We start from the raw sequence: 25,349 nt of genomic DNA, 5'->3' as shown, positions 1-25,349 counted from the left end.
CCTAAAATAATGGAAGAAATTTAAAATCTTTGTTTGAGAATTTCCAACATAAAAACGAACATTTTTTGTGTAAGTTTTGTTAAGTACTACGCGAGTCAGAAGACATGTAATTACTTATGTTGATGACATTATAGCCAATTCAGATGCAGATTTTTGTGATTATACAAATAATTAAAGTAGCAGCACTGACTCTGATAGGGGTGAAAGTAATAGTTTTGTAAGGGTAAGGAACATTGTGGAAGATCATTTTAACTCCGACGCGACCGTAGCTTTACATAGGTTTATCATCGCACAAAGTATAGTTCCATTGAATTCTTTGCATAGCAGTTTTGGTAAAAATGTTGAAAAAATAAATAATGTAACGAAAATGTTTTAGAGTTTGAAATAGAAAAAAATAATGTATACATATCAGCATATGAAGCAATATCAGCAACTTTCAGTAAAATGGCTGGCACTAGGCCGATAGCTAAATTTGTACATGGGTGGCCGTGAAAAGGTTAAATGTGGGGGTCCTACCACACAAAGCTGTCGTCAGAATAGTCACTTTAAAAATCACTGTCGTCACTTTTAAAATCACTGTCGTCACTTTTAAAATCACTGTCACCTTTTTCAAATTGGTAACCAAAACAACCTCTTTCTTCACATTCGTTATTTTAATACAAATATCTATACTGGTGGCACTGGGTTGCGTTAAAAATCTGAAACTCGCTAGGTTTAAACTTCTGCTAACCAAAAGCATGGCTCAACCAGCGACCTTCACAAACATATTAGTGATGTTTGGGAGCGTTGCTGATTACTCCGCGAAGAGTGACAGCCGTCTTAGGTTTTTAGAGCTATATTTCTTGTACTGAAAATAGACCGAGATTGCCTTTAATAATCACTGTCAGTCACAGACTTGGAAACGGATTTGCTGTCAATGTCGTGGCATTTCATTGCTTTAATTATTTGGCAGTCTATAAATGCTGGGCCAGATGCTTCAAACCAAAACTAGTGAAGTTTCGGTTGACCGTGGTGATTTATGAACAAATAATAAGTTAGTAACGGTACGGCAACACGTAACAAAATTTCCGTTGGTTCTAACCAAAATCACGAAATGATTGAAACACACAGGATTATTCTGCGCTGCTAGAATCGTGCTAGCGAGCACGATCTCAGCAGCTTTTGCAATTAGTATAGTCCAAGAGACGTATAATGACACACAATAGTAAAAGTATAAGTGCAAATCAACATAGTACACACGATGCAACTGCTTAGATTGCGTTATTGAATGCATTTATTGTTTGGACGCTATAGCTACAATTTGTTTATTTTTTAATTATATTTCCTTTTTAGCAGCAAAAGTTTTGCGGTAGAGAATGTCGACATCTCTAGCGCAAACAAGTCAGTTGCATCGTATTTACTATGATAACTTTCTGTAATAATTTTCTTGTGTGTCGCATTATGTTTTCGGACTACATATATCTTAAAATTTGATTAAGTCGTGTTCGCTAACTAAAAATAGCGCGACTTAGACAGTTTTATCGTGTGTTCTATGTTGAAATGCTTTCGTATTTTTATTGTGTGTCACGGTACATGTCTTGGACTATACTAATTGCTAAAGCCGCTAGAATTGTGCTCGCTAATAATTTGTTTAATCTGTTAAAAGCGTTCGTCGACGAACTTGGTGGGCATGCACAGCTCAAATAATTCTGTGAATTTTGACCGATTAATTCTGCGTTTTTCGTGATTTCGGCCAGAACTCCGAACCAACGAAAAATTCGTTACGTGCAGCCGTACCTTTAGTAATCCTATTTACGCAATCCTCGTCACCTACATTGGTAAATGGTCGTCTCGTCTGTCACTTTTTAAATATCCCTGTCGTCGGGTCGTCAGAATCGTCACAAAACATGGGAGGACCCCCAAATGTCTGTCAGCACTCCTCGAGCAAGCGCAGGGCTAAAACCATGACAGGGTCGATGAATAGATACCACAATGAGACCAGAGAGTCGGATTGCAGACTACAACCTTCTAACTCCACACCACACTACTACCAACAATGAGCAACAGTATTTGCTGCCGAAAAGTGACAACCAATCAGTTGTAGGAATAGCAATAACACCAATTAGTCTATGAAAAAAAATCACACGGTCAACCGGTTTGTCACCACCAAGGGTACTATCTAAAATAAAAATGTCCATATTCTTTAGATGAGAACAAAGAGAGGACAAATACCTGACAATGTTTCATGCTAAGACTCAGTGAGCCATCGGGTAGAGTCCCCTGCTGCCAGACAGATAACATGCATATTCAAGTGATATACGTAGTAGTCTACATATGATATAAATATCCCATAACCCAGGTCGACCAATTTTGTTAACTATTACCACAAGACACTATAATAACACCTACAAACTTTTGTAAATAAATTAATACGTAAAAATGCAAGTATCGTTATATAATATGAATTCTCACTTTTTTTAATTGTTGGTATAAAAGGATTTTGATTGAAACTCACCTATTTCACTCTCAAACCTATTGTTAGCCAGCGCTGCAAAATATTATGTTCATTATTTAGTTAATGTGGTATCTAAAGCAATTAAAAATATATAAACATTACATTTTTATGCGCATTATTTTTCTTTTTGCTGATTAGTTCACAAAGAAACAGCTAGATTGGAATCGAGCTGTTGTAGACCGAGTTCCTATAAAAAGCCGGAGTTTAGCTCCCTTCTTTATTTCATGTTCAGAGCTTTTTGCAATACACCACCAACTGTTAATAGATCTATGATAAAACACGAGGAATGCTGCTACACACCACAAGATACCCTTTAAATCACTGATTTAATTTCACTATATACATTGGACCAATACACAAACTATTTCTTCTTATGAAAACCTTGTGATACTCAATTTTATTGTGGCTCATTATAGAGAAGTTAATTAAGCATTTCTTGATGTCGGCATAAGCGGACTTGACTTGGCACATATCCTCATTGACAACGCACATGCGTTTCATTGGTGTCACATAAGTGCATACTTGGTTTCCCACCTGTGCACACCCAGTGTCACACATGTGCATACTTGATGTCACATGTGTGATACTCAGTGTCACACGTGTGATACTCGGTGTCACACATGTGCATACTTGATTTCACAAATGGGCCTACTTGATGTCACAAGGTGATACTTGATGTCACACATGTGCATACTTGATGTCACATGTGTGATACTTGATGTCACTTGTGTGATACTTGATGTCACACATGTGATATTTAGTGTCACAAATGTGTGACACATGTGCACATGTGTCACCCATGTGCCCATTTGTATAATCCACATTGGAGCTGATGAATCAAAACTATTATAACGAACTACTAACTTATAAGAAGCCGTAACTACTACTAACTACTAACTTTTGTTCCAGCGAGATTCAGCTTGCTCTTCAACAGTATCTTAAACTCATCAAGGTCGAGTTCTCCTGAGCCATCTTCATCAGCTTCCTGGAAGGCTTGCTTGAGCAGCTCTAGAGTGTCAATATTTATCTTCTCCTCTATCTGCAGTCAAAAATAAAATAGCAATTAGTAAAATCGCCGGTGTCTCTTATATACGAGAGACCCTAAAGGGGTGGTCCCACGAGAGCCGAAACGAACTAAATGGCGCAAAACGACGTCGCTGTCAGCTGTAAACTGTTCGGCCAAAAACATTTCTGGCCGAAACGAACCATTTTAATCCTGCTCGAAATTTCTTGACCGAACCCTTGCTCTTATTGGCTGGTTAAAATTCTAGCGAGCACGCATCACATTTCTCCTTACATGCGTGTGAGCAAAGTTAAAAAAGATATGGGACGATACTTTTATTTCGTTAAATAAACAACATGAAACAATTTACGACAAGGTTACACGGACTTGTGATTGTGTTGCATAAATGTAAGATGTTGCACTTAAGTTTTGCATAAATGTAAGATAATGGTTGTGATTTTCTTTTGTATAGAATATAAGTAATGTGTCATATTCATTTTGATGAAGTATCGTTGACTGATTTATTTATGTAAAACCACAGTGCTATGATAAGGACCGTTTTTGTTTGTTATGTACTCAGCATAGAAAAACATTCATATGTTAATAAAAAATATGATTATGTTGATGGGAAGGGATGGCAAAATCTTTGCATCGAGTGATTTATTTTTAGCAGCTGAATGATTTTCTGATAAATCTGCTGTGTTATTATAATTTATAATTGTTCCTCAAAGTCTTTTGTTTACAATAGAAATATTTAACTCAAATACATAAAAACTTTCAATGAAACAGTGTCCTGTTTCTATACGTATGGTATCTAGGAAGCGAAGTGACTTCGGATGCCGTGTGACATGTGCCACAAACCAAACCGAAACAGCCTCCGAACCGATTCTACGTCGGTTCGGTGCTCGTGAGACCACGCTTTAATAGTATATAGTGTTAGGGGAGAGAAGCCATTTCATGAAGAAAAGAAGTTATAACGCTTTTGTAAAGTCCTAGAAAACATTTTATGTGGGTCTAAGGCTGTCGTGACACAATTTCCAAGGGACACAACACCGAGCGCTGCCATTTAGGCAGCAACACCAAAATGATGCAGAAAGATTATTGGTCATCCAATCAGAACTGTGAAACCTTTAAACATTACAGCAGCTAAGGATTATATTTTAAACATTACAGCAGCTAAGGATTATATTTTAAACATTACAGCAGCTAAGGATTATATTTTAAACATTACAGCAGCTAAGGATTATATTTTAAACAATACAGCAGCTAAGGATTATATTTTAAACATTACAGCAGCTAAGGATTATATTTTAAACAATACAGCAGCTAAGGATTATATTTTAAAAATATTGTCTGCTGTAGGGCAACTAGTAAATCAAGCAATGGATGTACAATAGCGGCTCCTATAACATACATATACCTCCTATAACATACATATACCTCCTATAACGTACATATACCTCCTATAACACATATATATATATATATATATATATATATATACCTCCTATAACATACATATACCTCCTATAACATACATATACCTCCTATAACGTACATATACCTCCTATAACATATATATATACCTCCTATAATATACATATACCTCCTATAATATACATATACCTCCTATAACATACATATACCTCCTATAACATACATATACCTCCTATAACATACATATACCTCCTACATTTACCTATATCTAACTTATAGGCTACCTTCTATGAAGTAAATTCCACATAGCGTAAAGAATTTATGTAAAGTTTTTGCTTCACACAACGTATAAAACTTCACATAAAGTAAAGTGTCGAGTCGATGCAAACTCTCAAATTCAATTCAAACAGTGAGAATCTCATTCGCCCTAAAAATATTGATCTTTTTCCACACTCAAAGAGAAAAACGACGTATGCGTAGGGCTTTTTCTATTATATATACTATGTAGTACCTGACGATCTAGTTCATCGTTAGAGATCAACAGGTGTGTTGAAAAAGCACAGACAATAGTAGCTGCGCAATTATTCATAAATACTTAAAGGCTATATATCGGTGTAGGTGTCCGAGTGTCGATATACCAAGCTTGATATCACGGGTTTTAGTTTTGTCGAAAGCAATCTTATCCTTCATCCTAACCTCGAACCCTGACGACGGACGGCCAGAAAGACACCCGCTCTTAATACGTGTAGTAAAGCCATTCTTTTCTTTTACTTTTAGACATGAAATATCTTGCAATATTTTTTCCTTGCAGAATAGGCCTCGGTGTCTAGGGAAAATGAAGAGAAACGGAGTAAAAGGACATTAAAGGTGTGCGCTCCCCTTGACATTTTGTAAAATTACGGTTATCATGAATGAACCCATAAACTGAGCAAAAGTAATAAAAAAAATAAAAAACTTGTCGATACAAACCATTAATACTACAGTTACTGTTCATGATTTGAATTAAAAAGTCAAGTGTAGTTTTCTTTGCATGGCCCAAGGAGTACATTTTGGAAGATCTTAGAACGGATTAGACAATATACATGTACTTTACTGTTCATATAACGTACAATTCTTATAAACTAAACCTTCCTGGAATGGATTATCTATGACAGTACGTAGTAGGAGTGTCTACTGTACGACTTTATTTATCCAATGCATTGTGGGACAGACAATTTTATTATCATGTATTAGCATGCTTTCACTTCTGAATTACTAAAAATATATCAGACAAAAAATGAAGCTATTTTACTCTTATGCAAAAAGAGTAAAATCTGCTGCATTGCTTGTGACTCATTTTTTAGAAATATTTCAAAGACTTGTATTTGATGCAGGAGTACATGACTGACTGTACTCTTTGCCTGTTTGTAGGATAGAAGAGATGATTACGAGGAATAAGCGATTGCAAACAAAACAAGCAGATAAGCAATAGGAAACTGTAGCACTGTAGCAGCTGCTCACAGACTGGTTAGGAGTCACACAATCCAATGCAGACAATGGCCGAATGCTCCGGCTCTCTGACTGACCGTTATCTAAGTTAGAATTCTTTCTCTCATCTTTCCAAGCGGTGCATGTGCTGCCGAAGGCACACTTGCCACTGCACGTACAGTAGAGCGAGTGTAGGGTATGGTGAATGCTTTTGTAGTAGAACTATGTGAATCGTGAATAATATAAAAACCTAATTAAACAAATAAATATTCACATGAAAAAGGTATTTTTAATGTGCAATCAAAGCTGACACACGAAGCTAACTCGTTCCAACATTTACTTTTCAAAACCAAAATATTAACACATCCTATTTCACCGACCCCTTCTAGGGTCACCGACCCCTTCTAGGGTCACCGACCCCTTCTAGGGTCACCGACCCCTTCTAGGGTCGCCGAACCCTTCTAAGGTCGCCGACCCCTTCGAAGGTCGCTAACCCTTTCCAGGGTCGCCGACCCCTTCTAGGGTCGCCGACCCCTTCTAGGGTCGCCGACCCCTTCTAGGGTCGCCGACCCCTTCTAGGGTCGCCGACCCCTTCTAGGGGCGCCGACCCCTTCTAGGGTCACCGACCCCTTCTAAGGTCACCGACTCCTTCTAGGGTCACCGACCCCTTCTAGGGTCACCGACTCCTTCTAGGGTCACCGACCCCTTCTAGGGCCACCGACCCCGTCTAGGGTCACCGACCCCTTCTAGGGCCACCGACCCCTTCTAGGGTCACCTGATGTTAGCTAGTTCAGCAAATAGTGCAATTAAAGCTAATGCCCTATTTAAAACTAAACAAAATAAGGATTGATTTGAAAAAACTAAATAAAATAAAAAATACTAAAATATATATGTAATATATATTGTATATGTAATGTCACGTTTTCATGGGGTTAAAAACATGTGAAATGTCATGAACCTTTACCAATATAGGAAATGACCTGTGCAGGAGTAAAGGGAAAAATAGAGAGAGTGTTAGTATGATGTAAGCTGCCATGTCTGTAAATAAACCCAGCTTACCTTTATGTGTTGTTTGTAATTGGCAGGTTGAGTTTCGATTTCAAATCATTTCTAACTTCTTTTTTGCCAATCATTTTCGAATTTCAGTATGTGATACACAGGTAATATACAGATTTGTGCAATGAAAAACCTTTTTACTTTTTACTACTACAATCATATATACTAGTCTTTTTACTACTACTATCATATATACTAGTCTTTTTACCACTACTAACATATATACTAGTCTTTTTACTACTACTATCATATATACTAGTCTTTTTACCACTACTAACATATATACTAGTCTTTTTACTACTGCTATCATATTTACTAGTCTTTTTACTACTACTATCAGATATACTAGTCTTTTTACTACTACTAACATATATACTAGTCTTTTTACTACTACTATCATATATACTAGTCTTTTTACTACTGCTATCATATATACTAGTCTTTTTACTACTGATATCATATTTACTAGTCTTTTTAATACTACTATCATATATAGTAGTCTTTTTACTACTACTAACATGTATACTAGTCTTTTTACTACTACTATTATATATACTAGTCTTTTTACTACTACTATCAGATATACTAGTCTTTTTACTACTGATATCATATTTAATAGTCTTTTTAATACTACTATCATATATACTAGTCTTTTTACTACTACAATCATATATACTAGTCTTTTTACTACTACTATCATATATACTAGTCTTTTTACCACTACTAACATATATACTAGTCTTTTTACTACTACTATTATATATACTAGTCTTTTTACTACTACTAACATGTATACTAGCCTTTTTACTACTGCCGCGCCATTTGACTGCTAATATTGCATTTCTCAATCAGCAGTACCCTTCATCTTCCATTTTTCGTAACTAACTCCAGACGCTACATGATCAACTTCTTGCGATTCATAATAATCTTCTACGGTTAAATTTAGTCCTTGATTTTCAGTCATATCTTTGGCAGGATCATATCTAGAACGCCATGGGAGTTTTAATCTCGCATCGAAAACTGCTCGCTATACGGCTGGATTTCAATCTTTTTTTGTTTTTGGTTTTTCATGGTATAATAAAATGGCGGAGACAAATGTAACTTTACATGACTACTCATATAGAAAAGGGCTGGCCAAAGTGCGGCTCTAGAGCTACATGCAGCCCTTTGCAAATTTTGTTGCAGCTCTTTCAACTCTGAAAATTCAAATTTTTTGACGTGTATAAAATATTCTTATAATATATTGTACAAAAACTACATGCATTGTGACATATTAGGCTTATTTAAATGTGCACTATTACTGCATTATATATAGCCTACACATGCATTATGAGTCATAGTTCATGGCATCATGCACATGTAGCTTTTCCGTTGTAATAACGTCTGTTGCTGACCTAATGAGGACAAAATTAGAATGCTTTAGAAATGTTCATCAGTAAGTAATTTCATCATGATTTCATAATGCTGGCTTACATGAGATGCTATCTCTTATGGTGCGTTTACACTGGCCGACACCGACTCCGATTAGGTGCCAATACCCCGACTCAGACAGGTACCTCCGACATTTCACGTATGGGTGCCGACACCGACTCCCACTTTACATTGCAACGATCAAACGATTTTTGTCGGTACCAACAGCCAATCACAGCGTTTCACCGTTCTGACCTTCACCCGACCACACGAAGACGAGTACACATAAAAATCAACGCGCTTGATGTGGAAAATTATATACTAGTACTACACTACTACTACTGCTCCTACTACTACTGCTAGAAGCAACTACTGAATGCCAAGCAATGAATGAATGATGAGGCAATGAAAATCCGAGCAAAGAACTGTACGTACAGTTCTTTCGTTCGAGTAATTATAATAAATAAAATGAATAATGAAGAAGATTGAATGGTGAATGTATATTTGTGGTAGTAGTAGTGTGATGGACGCCGGGCCAACACTTTACACTTCTTGTAATTATTTGTTTGTATATATTTTATATGTCTGTAAATATTTTATTATATGAGTTGTCCTTTTTATTCTCTCTTTATTGCCTTTTTATTGTTGGCCTTGTTACTCGTTATGCTATCAATTGTCGTCGTTTATGTTGTCATATCAACGCACTAGCGGGCCTAATTATTGGCCATTTAAACATTGCTAGCTGGTGTTCTCACTCGGTCCCGTTGGCCGGAACGGGCAATTTTATTGTATATAAGGGAGCAACGCTCACTTAGTAGACAGAGCAAATGGCCGTACGCTCCTCAGCTAGTGAATTTCCTTCGCTAATAAAACATTGAATGAAATCACACGCAATGTATTTCTGTATGACATAATCTAAATCGTGCCAAGTAAGGACCGGCAAATTTCTTTACAGTTGTGGGGGTCCTACCACACAAAGCTGTCGTCAGAATAGTCACTTTAAAAATCACTGTCGTCACTTTTAAAATCACTGTCGTCACTTTTAAAATCACTGTCACCTTTTTCAAATTGGTAACCAAAACAACCTCTTTCTTCACATTCGTTATTTTAATACAAATATCTATACTGGTGGCACTGGGTTGCGTTAAAAATCTGAAACTCGCTAGGTTTAAACTTCTGCTAACCAAAAGCATGGCTCAACCAGCGACCTTCACAAACATATTAGTGATGTTTGGGAGCGTTGCTGATTACTCCGCGAAGAGTGACAGCCGTCTTAGGTTTTTAGAGCTATATTTCTTGTACTGAAAATAGACCGAGATTGCCTTTAATAATCACTGTCAGTCACAGACTTGGAAACGGATTTGCTGTCAATGTCGTGGCATTTCATTGCTTTAATTATTTGGCAGTCTATAAATGCTGGGCCAGATGCTTCAAACCAAAACTAGTGAAGTTTCGGTTGACCGTGGTGATTTATGAACAAATAATAAGTTAGTAACGGTACGGCAACACGTAACAAAATTTCCGTTGGTTCTAACCAAAATCACGAAATGATTGAAACACACAGGATTATTCTGCGCTGCTAGAATCGTGCTAGCGAGCACGATCTCAGCAGCTTTTGCAATTAGTATAGTCCAAGAGACGTATAATGACACACAATAGTAAAAGTATAAGTGCAAATCAACATAGTACACACGATGCAACTGCTTAGATTGCGTTATTGAATGCATTTATTGTTTGGACGCTATAGCTACAATTTGTTTATTTTTTAATTATATTTCCTTTTTAGCAGCAAAAGTTTTGCGGTAGAGAATGTCGACATCTCTAGCGCAAACAAGTCAGTTGCATCGTATTTACTATGATAACTTTCTGTAATAATTTTCTTGTGTGTCGCATTATGTTTTCGGACTACATATATCTTAAAATTTGATTAAGTCGTGTTCGCTAACTAAAAATAGCGCGACTTAGACAGTTTTATCGTGTGTTCTATGTTGAAATGCTTTCGTATTTTTATTGTGTGTCACGGTACATGTCTTGGACTATACTAATTGCTAAAGCCGCTAGAATTGTGCTCGCTAATAATTTGTTTAATCTGTTAAAAGCGTTCGTCGACGAACTTGGTGGGCATGCACAGCTCAAATAATTCTGTGAATTTTGACCGATTAATTCTGCGTTTTTCGTGATTTCGGCCAGAACTCCGAACCAACGAAAAATTCGTTACGTGCAGCCGTACCTTTAGTAATCCTATTTACGCAATCCTCGTCACCTACATTGGTAAATGGTCGTCTCGTCTGTCACTTTTTAAATATCCCTGTCGTCGGGTCGTCAGAATCGTCACAAAACATGGGAGGACCCCCAGTTGTATTTACAGTAGTACTAGTAGTAGAACTAGTAGTAGTCGTACAACTGGCTATTCACTTTTAATTAATTTAAATTAAAGAAAAAAACTTGATTTTTTTGTACTCTCGCGTTCACATCGTTGCTAGCCATGCTGGTTCACTATTAAAAAGAGAACGATGGAAAGTTTAATGACAGTCTTCTAGCCTCTCATTAAACCTAGCCCTTTCGTTTCATAAACTTAGCACTGTCATTAAAGCCTAGGCTCATTTAACTAGAGGCTCCTAGCTTCTGATTGGCTGATGAGCGTCCGACTTGTCGGTGCAACCGGGCACTGCTGGGTAGCTCCGACACCGACTTTCAGATCGGTGCCGACACCGATTTTTCTGTTCACACCTACCGACACCGACTCATCAAATTTGTCTGTGCACGACAAAATCGGTGACAAAATCGGCCAGTGTAAACGCACCATTAGTCGAACATGTCATTTGCAATTAAGCCAATTAATGCAGTGGGAGTCACAATGACATCTTTAACAAAACGAACCATTTCCAGACTTACAATGGGAACTTCACAAAGTAAACGAAATCTAAACGAATCTACAAGATAATTCCAAGATGAGTGGACCCTGGAATATGGGTTCATTTTTAGGCATGGCAAACCGCAATGTCTATTGTGCAACGTCAAACGACATCATGAGACGAAACATAGAGAGTTTACTACTACATTTCTATTGGGATCTGTAGCTAGACATCAAAAATTAAGTAAACTTTGGAAATCACTAAATTTTTTAGAAAATATACTAGCTTATTTCATAGCTGCTGATAAACGTGCTACAGAAGCTCCTCTACGAGTGTCAAAGATTCCAGCAAAAGAAATGCTTCCTTATTCTCATGCTGAAATTGTAAATAATGCATGGTTGAGGCTATGGAACTACTTTTTCCAGATAAACGTGATGTGATTAGTAAAGTCAAGGCAATACCACTTTCTAAGAAAGCTGCTACTAGTAGAATTAAAAGCATTTATGATTATCTCAGTATGACTTTCCTAAACCATATAGACCAGGCAGATTCCTTTCCAATCGCTATTGATGAATCTGCTGATATAATGGGTTTAGTTCAATTAGCAGTTTCTGTAAGGTATGTAGGCTACTGTGTGTACACTAACAACTGGTAATGTCGTTTTACCATGCAGTTGCAAGCTGAAATCATACAAGTGCATTCTAAAAGACAGTAAAAAGAAAACATAACTCCAAGTATAAAACGATGCACCTATTTTGTGATACTTGTTTCCAAAATACTAACCCATACATTTATACTACATGCTTCTTTATACAGCATCAGCATGTTTCTTTATAAAGCATAGTATAATTCTTTAGTCCTATACCCTGTGTTACATATTCTTTGACAGTAAAGAAAGGAAGGAGGGGCTCCTTAATTTGGTTGAATTAGAAGGAGAACCAATGGCCAGGCTATCTATGATGCCCTCGTTAAAGGACTTGATAATATGAAGATAACTCTCCACAAATGCATATCTGTAACAACAGATAGCGCTCCAACCATGGTTGGAAGAGCGCAAGGTGTCATAGCTAGATTGAAGAAGGATATGCCATCAATGCTAGCATTCCATTGCATCATCAACCAAACTGTTCTATGCCGAAAACTAAATGATCACTTTCAACAACTAAAGTGTAAGGCTATGAAGATGATCAAATTCCTTAGAAGTCGATCAGCACTCAGACACAGAAACTTAAGAAAGTTTCTCAAAGAAAGCGATGCCACTAGTGAAGATTTGCTAACATAAAATAACATTAGATGGCTAAGAAAGGGAAATGTTCTGTCAAGGTTGTGGAGTATTCGGCAGGAGCTAACCTCATTTTTAAATACATGCAAAAGCCTAATTGCAAGACAGTTTCATGAGATGATGAGCTCTTCTAAAGATATGAGTGACCTCGCCTTCCTTGTTGACATCTGTCGCCATTTGAATGATTTGAACCTCAAGCTTCAAGAGAAGAACAAGACTATCATTAATACACTACCAGCTGTTCAAGCCTTCTCCCATAAGTTGGAGTTGTTTCTGGTGGATGTGCAAGGTGATACGCTTCAACCTCCTGCTCTAAAAGCATTTTTAGATGACAATGAAGAAATGGCGTCTTGTACAGCTGAGTACTTTCACTTTATAGAAAAGCTGCAACAAGAGTTTAGCAATCGATTTAGTCAGTTTCAATCTTTGAAACATATCATACAACTCATAAAAGCACCTCAGAAAGCAAAGCCTAATGGAGAGTGGGTTACTCATTTGCCATTGAAAAGTGTTAATGCTTCATCTCTGCAACTGGAGTTGTGTAACCTCAAAGGTACAGATATAGATGAAATTGAGAAGGGGTTCTACTTGAAAGCTTCAACAAAAGCTGAATATCCACAGCTTGCTCAACTAGGAAGATGGTTGTACACTGTGTTTGCTGCCACATATATATGTAAATCAGCAATTTCATACATGAATAATATCAAGAGCAAGTTGAGATCCACTTAGACCCAAAATCATTTGTGTCGGCTCCTAAGAATAGCATGCTGCAGTAGAGAGCCAGACTACCAAGAGATAATGAGCAGCCATCAACAATTCTATAAATCTCACTAAACTTCAAGTTATACAAAGCTCTTTAGGCTTACTTCAGCATTATTCAATACTATTGTAAAAGTATTCTAATAAATTTAATTACAATACCACCACCAAGCTTGTATTATCAGTATGAAATGTTATACTGTAATACAGATGTTATGCGGCTCCCAAAAATCTTGCAACTTTGAAAATTGGCTCTTTGAGAAAAAACTTTGCCCACCTCTGATACAGACTACCAAAAGTTGCAAAATAAAGCATCAAAAAATAGAAAAAAAAAACCGAATCGGGTGAAACTCAAAAATACTAGTGATGAGCTTAAAGATCTCGCGTCCAATCCTAGTGAGGATGAGCCAACATACAAAATGTATATTTTACAAGGAGTAATTGTAGCTGGCATAGCGTATACACTACGGCAAAGTTTTAAAATGATAACACCACAACCCCAAGTCTCACAACCTATGCAACCACAAGTCTCACATCCTCCAGTCACGACAGCAAAACAGAAAATAATGTGATATAGTATAATAAATGACGGCGAAAGATATGTTAAAAGATGGCGTTAATGTTTTATATAATGGAGTTTTAATGGCGGTGGGAGTAGAAGGATCTCATCACGCGTTGACAAAAATGGGTTTTAAAAATGGGCCCATTGAGTTTAAACCAGAAAGCCTCGCGATGTCGGGTTCAGAAATGGCGGCAAGTACCTTTGTAATAAATAGTTGCAAAACAATGGACTACCGAGTGTTATTAATAATTTATATATTATAAATTATATAATTTTATATTTTAAAATACAAAATTACTGTAGTTCAATTTTGAGATCTTCTGTAACGTGAGGTATGATTTGAAGTTGTTCTCTCGCAAATGTGTTGTCTTCAATACCTTGTAAGGTATAAAATGGGGGTTGATCATCAACAGGTCTTATTTTATCAATCAAATACGCATCTGTAGACCAAATTTGATCGGTTGCTCTATATGTAATATCTGTTATCTCTAGCTTCTTCTCCGGGTTTCTATAAATATCGAACAATCGAATCCATAGGTAGCTCATCGTGTTCAAAATCTTCATCTTTATATTCGGGTTGTTGCACACTCTCCAGTTTTATAGCATCAACTGGTTTCATATGTATCATTCTAGTTTCTTCTTTGTTAATAGCATCCACAACATCGGGTCTAATCAACTAATCGCGAGCGGGTCAATAGACCCGCTCGTGATTAGTTTGTTTAGTTTTGACTTCTTCATGTTATTGGTGAGCGAACAATTTTTCTGATTAAGTCTTATTAAATCTCTCTGCAAATGCTATTATTTTCTTGTCTAAAGACCTTTGAATTTTAGTGTCGTGTTCTTTCGTCAACTTAATAAACGAGACCATAAATTCTCTACCATTATCACACATGATAGTTTTTGGATATTTTAGCGGAGATCTAGAGTATATTTTTTGTATATCATTTGAAGCTTCGTTGGCAGTTTTTGTTTTTATAGGTTTGGCTTCTTTATAGCGAGAAGTGATATTTATTATAGTTAAAGCCTATTAGTACTTTCCGTCGTTGGGTACATATAAAGTATCCAACTGATGAGTATGATTTGGTTTGTTTTGATTATAATGAGGATATTTAACAGTCTTTGGTTTAGGTTTATAAATTTGATATATCGGTTGTCTATCTAATCAATGCTGCATTTGTTGTTTTGAAAATTCAGGAAACTTTTTGCGTAGCTTGCTAGAGGCTAAAACACCCTTTTCATAGCCAGCGGGGCTGTAATAAAATTTTTGCAGTTTCTCTATTTACTGCAAATATTTTTTAAATTTACGTAAATATCCTTTGAATTTACACATTTTCTTTGAATTTACATAAATATTTTTTAAATTTACACAATTTTCTTTGAATTTACGTAAATATTTTTTAAATTTACACAATTTTCTTTAAATTTACGTAAATATTCTTTATATTTACACAATTTTTATAAATGTTTCAACTTTAATACTTTTTTCATCCCATAATCGTCTATTAATCGTCTATAAAGTCTTATTTGATCAAGTGTTATATAGCCTGTGTTTTTTAAAAAGATTGTTTCCAATTCAGTTTTACTTAATCTATATATTTTTTCAACCAAGTGATGAGGTTGTACATCCTCGTCTAAAACTAGCAATAGCCTGAGTCGGGTGGCTTCATCTTTTTATAATTATTTATACCACAGCTTTTAGCGATCTCTCTCAACACTAGTACACACTGATCTGTAAGTTCAGGCGGTAAATGACATTCTCTTTCATATCTTAAAAGAAGTACTGCGGGTCAAGGTGTGCTCCATTTACAAAAACTTTTAGGCTCATTTTCTAAAATGAACCGACTTTCATTGGGTTCATAATTTTGCTCTCCTAGTCTCAGTTCACGATCTTGCAGTTAAAAAAAAAAGCTTCAGTAAAAAAATACATAAACATCATTAAGACTTCTCGTTCACCCAAGTCCATTGATATAAATTCAGGCGTTGATGGGATCTTTATCATTTATTGTAATTTATTCATCTTGAGCCCGCAATACAAAGTGATAGGTGTGTCCCCTGTTGTCAGATTTTTGCTGCAAATTTTTGCTTATAATTTATATTTTATCTTTTTGAACCCAATAAAAATGGGGTTAATGAGTGCAAAGGTCATCAAGTTTACAGTGGCCCAGAACCCCCCTGTAGCATACTACTTACTATATATGTGCACATTTTTAATAGAACCCTTAGAAGCAACTGATCAATTAGCAAATCCTAGGTTTCCTAATTTTAATTTCCTACAGTGCCCATGGAATAAAAACTATTTGAGGAAAGGATGAAAGAAACCATGAAACTAGAAGATACATAAAGTATTATATTAACTACATCTCACTTTTATTGAATTGTTGTTGTTGGAGTTCCACAACCATCACCGATGAATAGAGCTGAGAAGAGAGCATGTTTCATTGGTAAAAGCATAAGTTGCTGCTAAAATAAAATCAGGGCAACTCCCGAACCATGCCAAGCAGAAACTGATGCTTGGTTCTACTAGCCGAGACACCTTCAATGATTAACCACACTTTGGCATGACCAGAGTGAGAGTCGATAGCATACTGTATATATACCTGCGCAACACCAGCAAGAGCCATTGATACAGAATCTATACATCACAGTTGATAGCCAACTGTATATATATATAACAGCGCAATCCTGGCTGTTGCCGACAATTCAGACTCTACATCACAGCCAGCACAGTACAGACTCTTTGTATCGCAGCCGATAGCAGACTGTTTATAAACCAGCACAACCCTTTGATTCAAACTAAGTTACTAAAGAAGGTGTGTTATACTTGAATAAATTTGTTATAATATCATAGTATTGCTCATCATGCTAACCAAATGTCTCTGACTGACTCAAACGTAAGAACATCTGTTTATAAAAGTGAGCAGAAACAAACTCAACATATGGTACAAGTAGTTGAAACATTTAGGTCAACAATCTAGGTCGAAATGACGGTCATTTTTTAAAATAACAGACGTTATTTACAGGTAAATATGCAATTTAAAAGTTTGGCTACATTGTTGTACTACATTGTTGTAATATATTGTTGTAACTCATTGTTGTAATTCATTGTTGTACTACATTGTGGTACTACATTGTTGTACTACATTGTTGTAATACATTGTGGTAATACATTGTTGTAATACATTGTTGTAATACATTGTTGTAATACATTGTTGTACTACATTGTTGTAATATATTGTTGTAATTCATTGTTATAATTCATTGTTGTACTACATTGTTGTACTACATTGTTGTAATACATTGTTGTAATACATTGTTGTACTACATTGTTGTACTACATTGTTGTACTACATTGTTGTAATACATTGTTATAATACATTGTTGTAAACTTGTAATACATAAATTGTAATACATTAATCAATAGGAGAAGAAATTTAATAACAAAACAAACAATTAATAAATATTCCTTCTCTACTTTTGTGGAATTTTCTGCTTGTGATTCCAGAGCAGGGGGTGCCTTATAATCCTTTCAGCTGGTGCATTCTGGCCTTATTCTAGCAAGCACTTTAGCTTCCGATATCAGTTGGCTTACATCATAACTTGAATAACCTGGTCGCATATATAAGCCCGTGTTAACTCACTAATATGCACTACTCAACATGGCACTCAATTGTAAGCATTGCAACTTTACTAGCAGCAAGACGCGTGCACTCCGCTGTCACCAACATACGCGTGTTCATTGGTGCACCCATTGTGGCTGCTATGTCAACTAGCATGACAAGCTAGCTACACACAATGACTCTATTCAGCGAAGGTCCATCCGCACCGAAACAGAGTTGAGGGAGAGCTGTACTCCGCCTCCCTACAAATGGCAACCCAGAGCCTCATTTTGTACAAGATCGCCAGCCATAATCCAGGCTAGATGGCCAGAATGCCATCTAGCCTCTAGTCTTAAAGGCATCTTGGCCTCTAGATTAAGCGCCTACACTCCGCTGTTCTATAGAGGCTGTTGTGGCTTGCCCCAAGGCACCACTCCGAAAACCCTCACCACATTTTAGCCATACCAATCAACTAGGGCTGCTTGACTCGCCAGTGCATGTACAGCTGTAGCCTGTGCTCTTATCCCCAGGCCCTTTTCAGGGAGCCCCCATCTGATCAAAAGTTGTTCTTTCACCTAAGTGGTGGTAGGCCTTTTACTACATCGCAATACCTTATGTTATGGTGCATTTCAGTCAGCAATATTGATTTGCAATGTGTTATACTTGCTAAAAGGTGCGTGACTTTAATCAACCTTATATATTTTCGATGGTTAAGAAAATGATGAAAAGCCGTCTTCATATATTCAATGAAGCGATTATGTATCTAAATTATTGACATTTGCTTGTAAACATCTTATAATGGCTAAATTGAACCAACTTGCACGTATTACATATTTCTTTAATCTTCACTATATTAATTGCCAATACTACAGCTAAATTTATTAAACAATAAACATTATTAAGTTGATGGTAAGGTATAAACTGACTTGTTTATCAATGCAGCTGCGAGAGAAACTCCAAGAAGGCCGACATTTATTGTACTTACTCGATACTTACTTGATAGTAATAGTACACTTGTAATTAGCCCCAGGGGCCTTGAGAAAGTGCATCAGAAGTAAAAATGTGGTTCACCTAGATTCCAGCATTAGGCTGAGTTGTTTCAGTCTGAGATTTAAGTCTTAAGTGTCTAACGGTTTTGGGTAAGAAACTGTTATGAAAAAGACGAGTCACGGCATATATTGATGTTGGTTTACCACGGGCAGCAGCACGTGTGATTATGGCAGTATCCGTTCTGTCAGTAGTAAGCTCATCATAAGCAGAAGCTAACACATCATGCTCACTTTTATGTGATAGAATCTTCATCAGTAAAGCTACTCTCTGATGTCTTCTTCTGGATTCAAGCGATTGTAAACCTAACTTTTCGCGGGCATTGCTGACACTATCTCCACCTTTAAGATTGGCTATGAACCGTGTTGCTCGGTTTTGAACCATTTCCAAGTTATGTACTGTATGTCTGTCACTCGGATCCCATACTGTACAAGCATATTCCAGCACAGGACGACACAAGTCTGTATAAGCAAGTTGTTTAGACTGTGATAGTGCATCATATAGTGTGTTTGATGCATCTAAAAACCTTGGAAGCTTGGTTGGTTTTCTCAGTAATGTGTGCATCAAAGCGTAGGCTAGACTGTAAGGTGACACCAAAATATTTTACAGTATCAACACATGTAAGAGTCCTATCACCCAGTAAATATTGTGGCTGCTGTTGCTCCAAGTTTTCAAATACTATCAGTTCACACTTGGCTGAGTTAAAAGGCATTTTCCATTTAGTTGACCAATCATAGACTGCATCAATATCAGATTGAAAATTTCTTTGGTCTTCTGCAAAATTTACTTCCGAGTAAAGCAGCGTATCATCCACATACAGACTGACTCTGCATTTCACAGCTGCAGGCAGGTCGTTGATATAAATAAGAAACAGTGTGGGTCCCAGGACAGAGCCCTGCCGGACTCCTAAAGTTACTGGGAGCTGAGAAGATGATGTTCCTCGAAGCACTACAGCTTGGTTGCGGTTTGTTAGAAAATCTTGAACCCAATTTGCTATTTGGGGATTAAGTCCTTCGATTTGTCGTTTTTTAAACAATCAGTCGGCGTGGCACCTTATCAAACGCCTTTTTGAAAGCAAGGACAACAGCATGGGTACAGGACCGAGTCTCAGCGATCTTAACCAAGTCATGATAAGTAGAGTAGAGCTGTGTCTCACATGAGAAACCTGAGCGGAAACCATGCTGGCGATTGTGCAGTACTTTATCATGAGCAACATTTAGATAGTGGGGAACAATATGCTCTAGCATTTTACAAGGAATGCTAGTGAGCGAGATTGGACTATAATTTGATTTATTTATGTATGTATTAATGTTTATTGGGATGTTTGCGCAGGAATCTCTCCAAAAATAAACATTTCGATATTTACTTGATTTACTTTAGTTCATTTTTCACTAATTACATAATAGCTCAACGTCTTTGCACAAGACAAAGCAAAACTAGCAATTAGGATCTACATTCTACACGTACCTCTTTAATATTGTTCTAATCATTAACTGTGGTAATTGGTATAGACCGAAATTAGCACCGTTGCTAGGCAACGATACGTTAATATCGCACTGTAGTCAAGAGCTTTGATACTAACCTTGCTTTTGAGCAAATCTCCAGCACTTGCATTATTTGTACCAGTTCTTGGAACATCTGATTCATCTAATCCTTCTAATGTTGACAAAGTCGGACGACGTTGCAACTTGATTTTTTCAATGTCAGCTGTTTCAGATCCACCGCGCCAGTGATGTGCTTTTGGTACACCTGTTTTTGGTCTCTCAACAGGTGCGGCTGTTGATGGTCTTTTGTTATCGAACAATCCACTTTTAAATGATTCGTGGCTTTGTAGATTAGCAGATGCAGAACTTGGCCGTACTGGCCTCCTAGTTGGTATTGCATCTCCTCCAGGTGGCATCGTAAGCAAACGATGCTTACACTATACAATCACTACTTCTGACCCGCAGATGCAATCTTTTTCAATAATCTGTTTCCGCTTTTGAAACCCGGTAAGAGTTTCGAAGATTTAACGGTTTCAACTAGTGTTAGCAAAAGTCTTTGTTAAGTCTATAAATAGTTTTATGGAAAAGCAAATGGCGGGCTGCGCAAAAATAACTTCTGTAGTGTGAACCAGTGTTTTATATGGATAGTTGCGCCCATAGAGTTATCTCCCCCTATCACTATCAAGGTCCAAACACACTAGGCGATTTTATCGCGAGCGTCATGAGGAGGGCGGAGATATCGCTAGCGTGTGCATAAACCATAGAGTTATCTCCCCCTAGAGTGATAACTACACGAGGGTTTCCGGTGCCAACAAGGAGCGTTTAGGCCACGCCCCTTTTTTGTGCTAGTCAGTCGTAGTGATTGACTAGATCAATAACATCAGCCATGAAAAGGGTTAAACAAGGATCATGCATTTCCAGTTAAGATAGTAATTAATGTTTATATTAAAGAAATGATGATTATAGTTTATTACTCTAATATATGCTTATTATTTAAAGCAATTCAATACCTACCAGGAATCGCTAAACATATTATGGAAATGTTTACTTTTCCATATCCATTTCCATAAACCAATGATATACAGCCCCATTGGGGCTGTATATCATTGCATAAACATAAATATTTCCATAATTTTAGGGAAATGGGTATGGAAATTTTATTTTAGAAATATGGAAATGGTATGGAAATGGAAATAATATGGAAATGAAGTAGGGAAATGTAATGGAAATAATATGGAAACGAATTATGGAAATACTATGGAAATGAAGTAGGGAAATGTTATGGAAATGAATTATGGAAATGAATTATGGAAATGAATTATGCAAATTTTATGGAAATGGAAATAATATGGAAATGAATTATGGAAATGTTATGGAAATTGAATTAATATGGAAATAAATTATTGAAATTTTATGGAAATAGAAATAATATGGAAATGAATTATGGAAACGGAAATTGTGACATACACGTAATCCCTGATACCTACATGACTTGCAAAGGCACTGAATAGATAGTGTTAAGTAAGTGAGTTAATGCAATCAGTTACTCATAGATAAGATAGATAGTCATACTGGGGTTGTATTACATTAGTGTGATGGGAAGCTAATCGACTGCCATCAACTGTGAGCTGTACTACCTGAGTTATAAAAAAGTCTTTGGACAGAAAATTTATTTTTATATAACATTTATTTACCATTCTAACTTTTAAACTTCATAACATGAGAAAATATTTTTAAGCAGTTTAAAAGAATTAAGAGGAAAAAGAAAACAACTGTAAAGGTTTTCAAGCTTTTTCAAACAACTACAACTTTAAAATTTAATATCATGATAGAAGTGTTTTGTTGAAATACATGTAAATTAGGAAGAAAAATAAAACTGTAAATGTGTTTAAATGTAAAATAATTAGCAAGTAAAGACTAAATATAATCTGTTTAGCTGTGATTACAATGAAAAATTATCTAATAAATAAGGTAATAAAAAAGTCTATTTTATTTTCATATAATTATAATTTGGTATAATTAAGTATAATTTATTTTTATTTAACATATTTAACATTTGCCACTTTAACTTTCAAACTACATATTATGAGAAGTGTTTTGTGTAATTGAAATAAATGGAGAGAAGAGAGAAAACAAAAACAACTGTAAATGTTTTCAAGCTTTTTCAAACAACTACAACTTTAAAATTTCATATCATGAAAGAAGTTTTTCGTTGAAATGAATTAGGAAAAAAATGAAACTGCAAAAGTGTTTAAATGTGAAATAATTAGCAAGTAATGGCTAAATATAATCTGTTTAGCTATGATTACAATAAAAAAATGATTTAATAAATAAAGTAATAAAAAAGTCTATTTTATTTTTAAATAATTATAATTTAGTATAATTAAGTATGATTTATTTTTATTTAACATATAACAACATTTGCCACTCTAACTTTCAAACTTTTTGCTTGCTTACATCAAGCAAGGATGACCACTAGCTAGTGGACATCCTTTCAAGCTAGTCTATGCATTTGATTGATATGTATCAAAATCTAATATTACATGCAAGGGCTGTTTGTGGACTGTGGTGTCAATGAATCACTCTATCACCATACAATGTCAATACTTTCAGTGGATGGCAGTCGATTAGCTTCCCATCACACCAATGTAATACAACCCCAGTATGACTCTCTATCTTATCTATGAGTAACTCACTAACTCAATGTACTTACACTATCTATTCAGTGCCTTTGCAAGGCATGTAGGTATTGAATTGCTTTAAATAATAAGCATATATTAGAGTAATAAACTATAATCATCATTTCTTTAATATGAGCAATAATTACTATCTTAACTGTGGAAATTCATGATCATTCTCATGGCTGATGTTATTGTTTTGTCAATCACTACGATTGACTAGCACAAAAAAGGGGCGTGGCCTAAACGCTCCTTGTTGGCACCGGAAACGCTCGTGTAATATGTTGGTTCTTAGTTGCTCAAGTAAGGAATATTGCTTGGAGAATTGAAACGCAGTTTATTGTTCGCAGGTCTAGACCAGAAGAGAAAGTTTCAGTACAAGACACGTAGTTATAAACAAAGCTGATAAAGCAAAGCTGATAAAGCTAACACACAGTATAATACAAGGCTAATAAAGCTAACTCATAATATTATACAAAGCTGATAAAGCTAACACATAATATTATAATTAGAGCCACGTGATTAGTAGAGTTAGAAGCCGCGGATGCATAGAATATACATAAAATGTTACATCCTTCCCCTAGTCGCGATATCGAACTGGTTTAACAACTGCACGCCCTGATCTAGTCACTGTCACAGGAGTGTCAGTTGCGACGGCGGAGTCGGCGGGTGTCGAGCGAGCTGGCGGGTCACCTGGCTTGTCATCTGAGGTAGTAGACATAGTAGGTGGTGGCGGAACCACAGTATCAGCGAGATCAGGAGTCGGTACGTGTAGCAGGTGGCGACGGTTACGTCTGTATGTTTTGCCGTTCTGCTGCACAACATACGATCGGGGGTTGGCTGTTCCGACAATAGTGGCGGTGGTGTCACAGAAGCCTTTGTCGGTCTGCATACGCACGGTATCACCTGGTGTGAGTGTCGGGAGTGTAACAGCAGAGTGATCAGCGTATGATTTCTGACGAGCACGCTCTTGTGACAGCTTATGTTGTACTGCCTCAGAGTCTATGATTGTGGGTCGTAGGAGCGTCTCGGCTGTCGGTATCGGTGTGCGAGTTCGGCGAGATATGTTTCTCTGAGCTGGCGAGCCCATATCCTTTCTCGGCGTGTTGCGTTGGTTAAGTAGAGCCATGTAGATGTCTCCACCCTCCTTGAACGTCTTTTCAAGCAGGCGTTTGGCTGTCTGAACAGATTTCTCTGCCAGACCATTGCTGGATGCGTGGTAGGGGCTAGATCTTACGTGTTCGATATTCCACGCTCGCATGAACTTTCTGAACTCCTCTGAGCTGTACGGCTGACCACAATCTGATATTAGAGTCACTGGTCTACCAAATCTTGCGAAATGGGCTTTAAGTTTCTTAATCACAGTCGCTGCAGAGGTGTCACGAAGTGTGTCGATTTCATACCAGCCTGAGTATGAGTCTACAGTCACCAAATACGTAATCGATCTCCAGTAGAACATGTCAGTGGCTACGATGCTCCACGGTTGCGACGGTACAGGATACGATAGTAACGGTTCTCTCGGCTGGTGATTTCTAGATGTCTGGCATATACTGCAGAGAGCTAGTGCTTTGTCGATGTCACTACTCATGCCTGGCCAGAATACAATGTCGTTGGCACGTCGCTTGGTTGCTTCGATGCCAATATGTCCTCGATGGAGCTGCTGGATATAGTCGTCTTTAAGCGATTGAGGTACAATAGCACGCTCACCTTTGTAGACTACACCATTCTCAACAGCGAGTTCATCACGAAATGCGAAATACGGCTTGATATCTTCGGCTACACTGGCCTCCTTTCTGGGCCATCTAGCCAGTATGAGTTCACTTATCTTACTGAGTACGGGATCACTGGTTGTGGCTTGCTGTAGCTCGAGATACTTCTGGTCGGTTATCGGTGTTACTGCGAGTACGTCAAAGTCTATGTGTTCGTTATTGTCATTGTCCGGTAGATAAGCGCGAGACATTGTATCAGCGAGGTATAGTGTCTTGCCCTTCTTGTATATGATGTTTAGACGATATGGCTTCAGCTGTAGTAACATACTCTGAAGTCTCTTAGGCGCTGCGGATAACGGCTTATTCATAATCGATACGAGCGGCTGATGGTCGGTTTCTACGGTAAAGTCTCTGAATACATAGTCTCTGAATCGGTTGCAGGCAAATCTTACGGCCAGCAGTTCTTTTTCTATCTGAGAGTAGCGTTTCTCGGTATCCGTCATAGCTCGA

General features: G+C 36.9%; 1 protein-coding gene across 1 annotated transcript in view; it reads right to left on the bottom strand.

Moving 5' to 3' along the window:
* Window positions 1-20,895, bottom strand: part of LOC137406656 (cilia- and flagella-associated protein 337-like) — a 117,891-nt gene extending 96,996 nt beyond the window's left edge. The window contains exons 1-2 of the mRNA XM_068093263.1: window positions 20,551-20,895; window positions 3,393-3,533 (exon numbers count right to left, since the gene is read on the bottom strand). Coding sequence (XP_067949364.1) covers window positions 3,393-3,533; window positions 20,551-20,868 — 459 coding nt within the window. The 5' untranslated portion in view covers window positions 20,869-20,895. The remainder of the gene's footprint in view (window positions 1-3,392; window positions 3,534-20,550) is intronic.
* Between the last annotated feature and the right edge of the window lie 4,454 nt (window positions 20,896-25,349).

This window comes from Watersipora subatra, chromosome 10, assembly GCF_963576615.1.
Source record: "Watersipora subatra chromosome 10, tzWatSuba1.1, whole genome shotgun sequence".
Taxonomy (NCBI): Eukaryota; Metazoa; Bryozoa; class Gymnolaemata; order Cheilostomatida; family Watersiporidae; genus Watersipora; species Watersipora subatra.
Note: the sequence above shows the minus strand (reverse complement) of the source record. Positions and strands in the feature narration are given on the sequence as shown.